The sequence below is a fragment of the Pygocentrus nattereri genome, chromosome 12 (genome assembly GCF_015220715.1).
Source record: "Pygocentrus nattereri isolate fPygNat1 chromosome 12, fPygNat1.pri, whole genome shotgun sequence".
NCBI lineage: Eukaryota > Metazoa > Chordata > Actinopteri > Characiformes > Serrasalmidae > Pygocentrus > Pygocentrus nattereri.
In genome coordinates this window covers 647501-660000 of record NC_051222.1, presented here as the reverse complement: position 1 = coordinate 660000, position 12500 = coordinate 647501, and the positions used below count along the sequence as shown (strand labels likewise).

At 40.4% G+C, this 12500-nt stretch overlaps 1 protein-coding gene across 1 annotated transcript in view; it reads left to right on the top strand.

Annotated features, from left to right (window-relative positions):
• The window catches only part of gpc5a (glypican 5a), a 308449-nt gene extending 297869 nt beyond the window's left edge, over positions 1–10580 (top strand). Inside the window, exon 9 of the mRNA XM_017688520.2 lies at positions 9614–10580. Coding sequence (XP_017544009.1) covers positions 9614–9786 — 173 coding nt within the window. The 3' untranslated portion in view covers positions 9787–10580. The remainder of the gene's footprint in view (positions 1–9613) is intronic.
• The last annotated feature ends 1920 nt before the right edge of the window (positions 10581–12500 follow it).

Genomic DNA, 12500 nt, shown 5'->3' with positions numbered 1-12500 from the left:
GTTAATGTTTCCACTAATTTTAGATTTGTGTTGTTAATGTTTCCACTAATTTTAGATTTGTGTTGTTGATGTTTCCACTAATTTTAGATTTGTGTTGTTGATGTTTCCACTAATTTTAGATTTGTGTTGTTGATGTTTCCACTAATTTTAGATTTGTGTTGTTGATGTTTCCACTAATTTTAGATTTGTGTTGTTAATGTTTCCACTAATTTTAGATTTGTGTTGTTAATGTTTCCACTAATTTTAGATTTGTGTTGTTGATGTTTTCACTAATTTTAGATTTGTGTTGTTGATGTTTCCACTAATTTTAGATTTGTGTTGTTGATGTTTCCACTAATTTTAGATTTGTGTTGTTGATGTTTCCACTAATTTTAGATTTGTGTTGTTAATGTTTCCACTAATTTTAGATTTGTGTTGTTAATGTTTCCACTAATTTTAGATTTGTGTTGTTGATGTTTCCACTAATTTTAGATTTGTGTTGTTGATGTTTCCACTAATTTTAGATTTGTGTTGTTGATGTTTCCACTAATTTTAGATTTGTGTTGTTAATGTTTCCACTAATTTTAGATTTGTGTTGTTAATGTTTCCACTAATTTTAGATTTGTGTTGTTAATGTTTCCACTAATTTTAGATTTGTGTTGTTGATGTTTCCACTAATTTTAGATTTGTGTTGTTGATGTTTCCACTAATTTTAGATTTGTGTTGTTGATGTTTCCACTAATTTTAGATTTGTGTTGTTAATGTTTCCACTAATTTTAGATTTGTGTTGTTAATGTTTCCACTAATTTTAGATTTGTGTTGTTAATGTTTCCACTAATTTTAGATTTGTGTTGTTGATGTTTCCACTAATTTTAGATTTGTGTTGTTGATGTTTCCACTAATTTTAGATGTTTCCACTAATTTTAGATTTGTGTTGTTAATGATTGTAAGAATCTCAGCGTCTGTTCTGCCGACGTTTGTAATAACTGTAATGTTTCTCTGCTCGTGTTTCCCTCCGGCTCGGCGTTTGTGAGCAGACGTTGGATTGACTGCTGATGTTGATGTTCCAGTGTAACTGATGAAATGAAAGCTCGTCTTCGTCCTTTTCTCTGAGTGTTTGTGAACCTGGGCAGCGCTGGGCCACAGCGCGGTCACACCTTGTTGTTCTTGATCCGTGCTTTACTGACCCGTCTGGTGTTTTTCACCCTGATGTCTGTTCCTGGTGGAGGTGCTGCTCCAAAGCCGCTTATAGATCGATGAAGCGGAACAGCGGCTGCCAAAAACTGCTCTCGCGTCTCTCCCAGCACCCCTGAAAACGGCTGCTGCGGACGGATCGATATCCAGTTAATTTCAGTCCACACACACAAATCCCTCCGAGAGAGCCTCGCACGCTCCGTCAGCTTCGGACTCGGAGAGGCAGCGCCGGCTTCTCCTGAGCGGGGGGTCATACTCAGCATAGCCAGAGCTAGCATGCTAATGCCGTCAGTGGTGGTCACAAGCTGCAGTGGCGCGCTAGCAGCGTAGTGACGTGGTGTAAAGCTAATATAACCTAAAGTACTGACCACAGCTGACGCCTGACATAAAACCTCAAAATCAGAGAAAAATCCCCAGATAAAATCAATATTAGACAAAAGCCTCAGAGACGCTGAGGTTTATAACCTCCTAATCTAAAGGCTTTATAACACCCTTTAGATTACCCTATTCACAATGTTTATAACACCCTTTAGATTACCCTATTCATAATGTTTATAACACCCTTTAGATTACCCTATTCACAATGTTTATAACACCCTTTAGATTACCCTATTCACAATGTTTATAACACCCTTTAGATTACCCTATTCATAATGTTTATAACACCCTTTAGATTACCCTATTGATAATGTTTATAACACCCTTTAGATTACCCTATTGCTAATGTTTATAACACCCTTTAGATGTAATGTTTATAACAGAGCGTAGCGTGCCGGCTGCTCTAGCGTTCAGGTGGGAACGTGCGGCACTCGTTCAGATTAAACTCCACGGCAGTCGAGTTCCTTTCCTCTGCCCAGTGTCATCTAACGCTGTGTGATGGTTCTGAGGAGATAGCGGGTTCCTGAAGGTCCCTGAGGCTCCGCTGATGGATGATAGATGGCTGGAGAAATCCAAACATCTCCCGAAAGCTAAAACAAATAATCCCAAACAGTCTGATGCCAAGAAATGCGAGGAGGCGCTCAGCAAGAATAACAATGTCGAGAGCGTCAGAAAATATGCAAGATGTCCAAACAAAACCGTCGCGTTTCTGCCCCGGTGGCGCGCCGACCCTCGGAGATCGGCATGTGTTTGTTGGCTGAAAACACGCAGCGTCTGGCAACCGTGGTGGGAAATCACTTAGACATGTTCTCTCGGTGGCTGGAGAACATTCCTCTCTGTGTTCCGTGTTCCTCTCCTGCATCTGTACAGCAGCAGTGAAAGGAACATTAAAGACAACTGAAATCCTTAAATACAGTGCCACCTTAAATCAACTAACACCTTAAATACACTGCCACCTTAAATCAACTAACACCTTAAATACACTTCCTCCATAAATCTACTGAAACCTTAAAAGGTACCAGTGGATTTATGGTTTCCTCGTTAGGCTGAATGAATAACCGGCTCTAAATGTAGGTATTGTGATATAAACCGAGTCCGTTCTACAGTTTCTCATTAGACTGAATGAATAACCGACTCTAAATGTAGGTATTGTGATATAAACCGAGTCCGTTCTACAGTTTCTCATTAGACTGAATGAATAACCGACTCTAAATGTAGGTATTGTGATATAAACCGAGTCCGTTCTACAGTTTCTCATTAGACTGAATGAATAACCGACTCTAAATGTAGGTATTGTGATATAAACCGAGTCCGTTCTACAGTTTCTCATTAGGCTGAATGAATAACCGACTCTAAATGTAGGTATTGTGATATAAACCGAGTCCGTTCTACAGTTTCTCATTAGGCTGAATGAATAACCACTCTAAATGTAGGTATTGTGATATAAACCGAGTCCGTTCTACAGTTTCTCATTAGGCTGAATGAATAACCGGCTCTAAATGTAGGTATTGTGATATAAACCGAGTCCGTTCTACAGTTTCTCATTAGGCTGAATGAATAACCGACTTTAAATGTAGGTATTGTGATATAAACCGAGTCCGTTCTACAGTTTCTCATTAGGCTGAATGAATAACCGGCTCTAAATGTAGGTATTGTGATATAAACCGAGTCCGTTCTACAGTTTCTCATTAGACTGAATGAATAACCACTCTAAATGTAGGTATTGTGATATAAACCGAGTCCGTTCTACAGTTTCTCATTAGACTGAATGAATAACCGACTCTAAATGTAGGTATTGTGATATAAACCGAGTCCGTTCTACAGTTTCTCATTAGACTGAATGAATAACCGACTCTAAATGTAGGTATTGTGATATAAAACGAGTCCGTTCTACAGTTTCTCATTAGACTGAATGAATAACCGACTCTAAATGTAGGTATTGTGATATAAACCGAGTCCGTTCTACAGTTTCTCATTAGGCTGAATGAATAACCGACTCTAAATGTAGGTATTGTGATATAAACCGAGTCCGTTCTACAGTTTCTCATTAGGCTGAATGAATAACCGACTCTAAATGTAGGTATTGTGATATAAACCGAGTCCGTTCTACAGTTTCTCATTAGGCTGAATGAATAACCGACTCTAAATGTAGGTATTGTGATATAAACCGAGTCCGTTCTACAGTTTCTCATTAGACTGAATGAATAACCGACTCTAAATGTAGGTATTGTAATATAAACCGAGTCCGTTCTACAGTTTCTCATTAGACTGAATGAATAACCGGCTCTAAATGTAGGTATTGTGATATAAACCGAGTCCGTTCTACAGTTTCTCATTAGACTGAATGAATAACCGACTCTAAATGTAGGTATTGTGATATAAACCGAGTCCGTTCTACAGTTTCTCATTAGACTGAATGAATAACCGACTCTAAATGTAGGTATTGTGATATAAACCGAGTCCGTTCTACAGTTTCTCATTAGACTGAATGAATAACCGACTCTAAATGTAGGTATTGTGATATAAACCGAGTCCGTTCTACAGTTTCTCATTAGACTGAATGAATAACCGACTCTAAATGTAGGTATTGTGATATAAACCGAGTCCGTTCTACAGTTTCTCATTAGACTGAATGAATAACCGACTCTAAATGTAGGTATTGTGATATAAACCGAGTCCGTTCTACAGTTTCTCATTAGACTGAATGAATAACCGACTCTAAATGTAGGTATTGTGATATAAACCGAGTCCGTTCTACAGTTTCTCATTAGACTGAATGAATAACCGACTCTAAATGTAGGTATTGTGATATAAACCGAGTCCGTTCTACAGTTTCTCATTAGACTGAATGAATAACCGACTCTAAATGTAGGTATTGTGATATAAACCGAGGCTGTTCTACAGTTTCTCGTTAGACTGAATGAATAACCGACTCTAAATGTAGGTATTGTGATATAAACCGAGGCTGTTCTACAGTTTCTCGTTAGACTGAATGAATAACCGACTCTAAATGTAGGTATTGTGATATAAACCGAGTCCGTTCTACAGTTTCTCGTTAGGCTGAATGAATAACCGGCTCTAAATGTAGGTATTGTGATATAAACCGAGTCTGTTCTACAGTTTCTCGTTAGACTGAATGAATAACCGGCTCTAAATGTAGGTATTGTGATATAAACCGAGTCCGTTCTACAGTTTCTCGTTAGACTGAATGAATAACCGGCTCTAAATGTAGGTATTGTGATATAAACCGAGTCCGTTCTACAGTTTCTCGTTAGACTGAATGAATAACTGACTCTAAATGTAGGTATTGTGATATAAACCGAGTCCGTTCTACAGTTTCTCATTAGACTGAATGAATAACTGACTCTAAATGTAGGTATTGTGATATAAACCGAGTCCGTTCTACAGTTTCTCATTAGACTGAATGAATAACCGACTCTAAATGTAGGTATTGTGATATAAACCGAGTCTGTTCTACAGTTTCTCATTAGGCTGAATGAATAACCGACTCTAAATGTAGGTATTGTGATATAAACCGAGTCTGTTCTACAGTTTCTCATTAGGCTGAATGAATAACCGGCTCTAAATGTAGGTATTGTGATATAAACCGAGTCCGTTCTACAGTTTCTCATTAGACTGAATGAATAACCGACTCTAAATGTAGGTATTGTGATATAAACCGAGTCCGTTCTACAGTTTCTCATTAGACTGAATGAATAACCGACTCTAAATGTAGGTATTGTGATATAAACCGAGTCCGTTCTACAGTTTCTCATTAGATTGAATGAATAACCGGCTCTAAATGTAGGTATTGTATATAAACCGAGTCCGTTCTACAGTTTCTCATTAGGCTGAATGAATAACCGGCTCTAAATGTAGGTATTGTATATAAACCGAGTCCGTTCTACAGTTTCTCATTAGGCTGAATGAATAACCGACTCTAAATGTAGGTATTGTGATATAAACCGAGTCCGTTCTACAGTTTCTCATTAGACTGATTGAATAACCGACTCTAAATGTAGGTATTGTGATATAAACCGAGTCCGTTCTACAGTTTCTCATTAGGCTGAATGAATAACCGGCTCTAAATGTAGGTATTGTATATAAACCGAGTCCGTTCTACAGTTTCTCATTAGGCTGAATGAATAACCGGCTCTAAATGTAGGTATTGTGATATAAACCGAGTCCGTTCTACAGTTTCTCATTAGATTGAATGAATAACTGGCTCTAAATGTAGGTATTGTATATAAACCGAGTCCGTTCTACAGTTTCTCATTAGGCTGAATGAATAACCGGCTCTAAATGTAGGTATTGTATATAAACCGAGTCCGTTCTACAGTTTCTCATTAGGCTGAATGAATAACCGACTCTAAATGTAGGTATTGTGATATAAACCGAGTCCGTTCTACAGTTTCTCATTAGACTGATTGAATAACCGACTCTAAATGTAGGTATTGTGATATAAACCGAGTCCGTTCTACAGTTTCTCATTAGGCTGAATGAATAACCGGCTCTAAATGTAGGTATTGTATATAAACCGAGTCCGTTCTACAGTTTCTCATTAGGCTGAATGAATAACCGGCTCTAAATGTAGGTATTGTGATATAAACCGAGTCCGTTCTACAGTTTCTCATTAGACTGAATGAATAACCGGCTCTAAATGTAGGTATTGTGATATAAACCGAGTCCGTTCTACAGTTTCTCATTAGACTGAATGAATAACCAACTCTAAATGTAGGTATTGTGATATAAACCGAGTCCGTTCTACAGTTTCTCATTAGGCTGAATGAATAACCGACTCTAAATGTAGGTATTGTGATATAAACCGAGTCCGTTCTACAGTTTCTCATTAGACTGAATGAATAACCGACTCTAAATGTAGGTATTGTGATATAAACCGAGTCCGTTCTACAGTTTCTCATTAGGCTGAATGAATAACCGACTCTAAATGTAGGTATTGTGATATAAACCGAGTCCGTTCTACAGTTTCTCATTAGGCTGAATGAATAACCGACTCTAAATGTAGGTATTGTGATATAAACCGAGTCCGTTCTACAGTTTCTCATTAGACTGAATGAATAACCGGCTCTAAATGTAGGTATGGTGATATAAACCGAGTCCGTTCTACAGTTTCTCATTAGACTGAATGAATAACCGACTCTAAATGTAGGTATTGTGATATAAACCGAGTCTGTTCTACAGTTTCTCATTAGGCTGAATGAATAACCGACTCTAAATGTAGGTATTGTGATATAAACCGAGTCTGTTCTACAGTTTCTCATTAGGCTGAATGAATAACCGGCTCTAAATGTAGGTATTGTGATATAAACCGAGTCCGTTCTACAGTTTCTCATTAGACTGAATGAATAACCGACTCTAAATGTAGGTATTGTGATATAAACCGAGTCCGTTCTACAGTTTCTCATTAGACTGAATGAATAACCGACTCTAAATGTAGGTATTGTGATATAAACCGAGTCCGTTCTACAGTTTCTCATTAGATTGAATGAATAACCGGCTCTAAATGTAGGTATTGTATATAAACCGAGTCCGTTCTACAGTTTCTCATTAGGCTGAATGAATAACCGGCTCTAAATGTAGGTATTGTATATAAACCGAGTCCGTTCTACAGTTTCTCATTAGGCTTAATTAATAACCGACTCTAAATGTAGGTATTGTGATATAAACCGAGTCCGTTCTACAGTTTCTCATTAGACTGATTGAATAACCGACTCTAAATGTAGGTATTGTGATATAAACCGAGTCCGTTCTACAGTTTCTCATTAGGCTGAATGAATAACCGGCTCTAAATGTAGGTATTGTATATAAACCGAGTCCGTTCTACAGTTTCTCATTAGGCTGAATGAATAACCGGCTCTAAATGTAGGTATTGTGATATAAACCGAGTCCGTTCTACAGTTTCTCATTAGATTGAATGAATAACTGGCTCTAAATGTAGGTATTGTATATAAACCGAGTCCGTTCTACAGTTTCTCATTAGGCTGAATGAATAACCGGCTCTAAATGTAGGTATTGTATATAAACCGAGTCCGTTCTACAGTTTCTCATTAGGCTGAATGAATAACCGACTCTAAATGTAGGTATTGTGATATAAACCGAGTCCGTTCTACAGTTTCTCATTAGACTGATTGAATAACCGACTCTAAATGTAGGTATTGTGATATAAACCGAGTCCGTTCTACAGTTTCTCATTAGGCTGAATGAATAACCGGCTCTAAATGTAGGTATTGTATATAAACCGAGTCCGTTCTACAGTTTCTCATTAGGCTGAATGAATAACCGGCTCTAAATGTAGGTATTGTGATATAAACCGAGTCCGTTCTACAGTTTCTCATTAGACTGAATGAATAACCGGCTCTAAATGTAGGTATTGTGATATAAACCGAGTCCGTTCTACAGTTTCTCATTAGACTGAATGAATAACCAACTCTAAATGTAGGTATTGTGATATAAACCGAGTCCGTTCTACAGTTTCTCATTAGGCTGAATGAATAACCGACTCTAAATGTAGGTATTGTGATATAAACCGAGTCCGTTCTACAGTTTCTCATTAGACTGAATGAATAACCGACTCTAAATGTAGGTATTGTGATATAAACCGAGTCCGTTCTACAGTTTCTCATTAGGCTGAATGAATAACCGACTCTAAATGTAGGTATTGTGATATAAACCGAGTCCGTTCTACAGTTTCTCATTAGGCTGAATGAATAACCGACTCTAAATGTAGGTATTGTGATATAAACCGAGTCCGTTCTACAGTTTCTCATTAGACTGAATGAATAACCGGCTCTAAATGTAGGTATGGTGATATAAACCGAGTCCGTTCTACAGTTTCTCATTAGACTGAATGAATAACCGGCTCTAAATGTAGGTATGGTGATATAAACCGAGTCCGTTCTACAGTTTCTCGTTAGACTGAATGAATAACCGACTCTAAATGTAGGTATTGTGATATAAACCGAGTCCGTTCTACAGTTTCTCGTTAGGCTGAATGAATAACCGGCTCTAAATGTAGGTATTGTGATATAAACCGAGTCCGTTCTACAGTTTCTCGTTAGGCTGAATGAATAACCGACTCTAAATGTAGGTATTGTGATATAAACCGAGTCCGTTCTACAGTTTCTCATTAGGCTGAATGAATAACCGACTCTAAATGTAGGTATTGTGATATAAACCGAGTCCGTTCTACAGTTTCTCATTAGGCTGAATGAATAACCGGCTCTAAATGTAGGTATTGTGATATAAACCGAGTCCGTTCTACAGTTTCTCATTAGGCTGAATGAATAACCGACTCTAAATGTAGGTATCGTGATATAAACCGAGTCTGTTCTACAGTTTCTCATTAGGCTGAATGAATAACCGGCTCTAAATGTAGGTATTGTGATATAAACCGAGTCTGTTCTACAGTTTCTCATTAGACTGGATGAATAACCGGCTCTAAATGTAGGTATTGTGATATAAACCGAGTCCGTTCTACAGTTTCTCATTAGACTGAATGAATAACCGACTCTAAATGTAGGTATTGTGATATAAACCGAGTCCGTTCTACAGTTTCTCATTAGACTGAATGAATAACCGACTCTAAATGTAGGTATTGTGATATAAACCGAGTCCGTTCTACAGTTTCTCATTAGATTGAATGAATAACTGGCTCTAAATGTAGGTATTGTATATAAACCGAGTCCGTTCTACAGTTTCTCATTAGGCTGAATGAATAACCGGCTCTAAATGTAGGTATTGTATATAAACCGAGTCCGTTCTACAGTTTCTCATTAGGCTGAATGAATAACCGGCTCTAAATGTAGGTATTGTGATATAAACCGAGTCTGTTCTACAGTTTCTCATTAGACTGAATGAATAACCGACTCTAAATGTAGGTATCGTGATATAAACCGAGTCTGTTCTACAGTTTCTCATTAGACTGAATGAATAACCGGCTCTAAATGTAGGTATCGTGATATAAACCGAGTCTGTTCTACAGTTTCTCATTAGGCTGAATGAATAAGTGATTCATAAACTACTTGTTTCTTGTCTTTTGCAGTGACTTCAGAGAAGAACATTAACCACAGGAACCATCCTCCGCACAGTAAAGGCTTTGGCCAGACGAACTCCTCTGGTTCTTCAGGTTCCTCGGGTTCCTCAGTCTTCACAAATGTCCTGAGTGTCCCACTTGTCCTAACTGCCACATTTACACTGTTGCTCCTATCATTGTAACCCCTGCCCCTAGGGGGTGCCCCAGTCTGAAAACTCATTTGCCCCCAATTTTGGAAGATAGAGACCCTGTGCCACGTTTTCTAACAGCAACGCTGGACATGTGGGCTATACTGGTGCTTTCTGTCTTCTGGACAAGGTCAGCCGAGATGAATCTGAGGTTATGGATGACCGTGCCAGGCGCTAATGGCCTGAAAAGGAGAAAAAACCTTCTGCACTGGACGTTTTTCCACCACTTACGTAAAAATGATCCAACAAATCTGCTTCTTCTGCCTTCTGTTAAATTAGCACCTGTGCACTCTTATAGATGTTAACGCCGATGATGTACCGCGTATCTATAAAGCGTAGATTTTCCATGGTAACGACTGTAGAGCACTTCGGTCAGCGTTTTTAAAGACGAAGCAAAATGTTTTGGAGCTCCTAATCTGCTTTTTGGATCCTTCTTGGTACCATGTACCTAGATTTCTATAATCAAACACCACGTTCTACTGACTGTGTAATGAGCTGTATGTTAGATGGTTTTTATCGGGGGTTCTTTAACAGACTGTATGGGTTCTGTATTTATTCTGGGTTTGTGGTGAGAGGCATTAAAGTGATGATGGTCTGATGGATGTATGGATGTATCTGGTCACACCTGGTAAAGGTGATTTTCTACAGACTGTTTTCTCCTCAGGGGGATGATTTTCCTCCAGAACTCCTGTCATTTAACGGTTTTCTGAACAAAATCAAAACTAGATTTTCCTTCAGAAATGCACATGTTAACGTTTCTCTAATAAACAGGCTGTTCCTCAAACCAATGAAGCAGTAAAGGCCTTAACTTTGTGTTACTTCGGCACACTAGGGGGCGCTGTGTGTCATATACTCTCTCAACAAGGAGAAGTCCAGCAGGACAAACCAGCAGGATAAACCCTAACCCTAGCAGAGTTAGCTATTTTACTGTAGCTAAATGGGTGGAGCTAAACCGCTGAAGCTGAATTGGTGGGGCTAAACTGCTGAAGCTGAATGGGTGGGGCTAAACCGCTGTAGCTGAACGGTGGAGCTAAACCGCTGTAGCTGAACGGGTGGAGCTAAACCGCTGTAGCTGAACGGTGGGGCTAAACCGCTGAAGCTGAATGGGTGGAGCTAAACCGCTGTAGCTGAATGGGTGGAGCTAAACCGCTGTAGCTGAACGGTGGGGCTAAACCGCTGAAGCTGAATGGGTGGAGCTAAACCACTGTAGCTGAATGGGTGGGGCTAAACCGCTGTAGCTGAACGGTGGAGCTAAACCGCTGTAGCTGAACGGGTGGAGCTAAACCGCTGAAGCTGAATGGGTGGGGCTAAACCGCTGAAGCTGAATGGGTGGAGCAAAACCGCTGTAGCTGAACGGTGGAGCTAAACCGCTGAAGCTGAATGGGTGGGGCTAAACCACTGTAGCTGAATGGGTGGGGCTAAACCGCTGTAGCTGAATGGGTGGAGCAAAACCGCTGTAGCTGAACGGTGGAGCTAAACCGCTGAAGCTGAATGGGTGGGGCTAAACCACTGTAGCTGAATGGGTGGGGCTAAACCGCTGAAGCTGAATGGGTGGGGCTAAACCGCTGTAGGTTCAAAGGGTGTTGTTGCTCAGTAGTGCTACTTTCCCCCAGTGGTCAAAGACAAAACTGCACCAGGCAGGTTTTTAGCTCATGCTTATGAGCGATGATGAATTTTCCCAGCGCAGCATCATCATTGTCCACTGACGGGCAGCTAAACGAGTTAATATTACACACCATTAACTGCAGACGGACCTTTTTACTGCTGGAGGCAGATTTACAGCCTGTTTAGAGGAGCAGCACTAAAATACACCCATAATTCACAGCACTGAAGACCTGGGAACACCTACCCATCACAACACCTGCCATCAGGGTCTTATTACTACTAATAACGCCACTAATAACGCCGCGTCACACCTCTTACACCGTTCACAAAGAGCTTCACAGGAAGATTCCAGGACAAACCCAGTAAACCCTGAGGAACCCAGAGAAAAACAAAGCCCCAAAATCAGGACCTGCAAAATCCACGGAACGTGCGCTTTAAACGAGGGAAGCGGGAGGACGCCAGTCAAGCCGAGAGGCGACTGACTGGAATGCATTGGTCAGAATCAGTAGCGCAAGCTGAAAAACGAAGTTCTAACAGAAAGGAGGAAAAGTGGGGAGCGAAACTTTCGGCCTCCGCTGGCTGTAAAAACAGTGCTGGATTGTTAAATCAATGTTGGGTTAATGAGGATCATGAAGTGGTCCCACCCCTGGATCCTCTGCAGCGAGCGCCAGCGCGAGGGTCTCTGAAGGCTGGAGTTAAGCCGTATTTTTAGCCGGGTAAATGTCAGAGCGTATCGAGCGGCTGGAGGTAAAATGTGGGAAAAGTGGGTCTCGTGGTCGTCCTCCTCCGTCCTCTCCGAGTTCTCCAGCTGGTCGGCCGGTGTGGAAGTGTGAGAAAGTGGAAAACAACTCCATCAGCGTGGGTTCCCCTGCTGCTCCGCCTCCCGCTGAGCTAACAGCACCTATTTACCCACAGCGACAGCGGCTGCTACCGCCACACGCTTCCCAATCAACCCAGCCTGCCTGACCTTCCAGCACGGCTAACGGCTTTTAGCGCCGAACCTCACCAGGACACAGCCGGATAGGGTGGAGAATGAATTCAGAGGTGTTGGGGCGGGATCGCCAACCTCCGTCTGACAGTAGTCTGTGTGTGTGTGTGATATC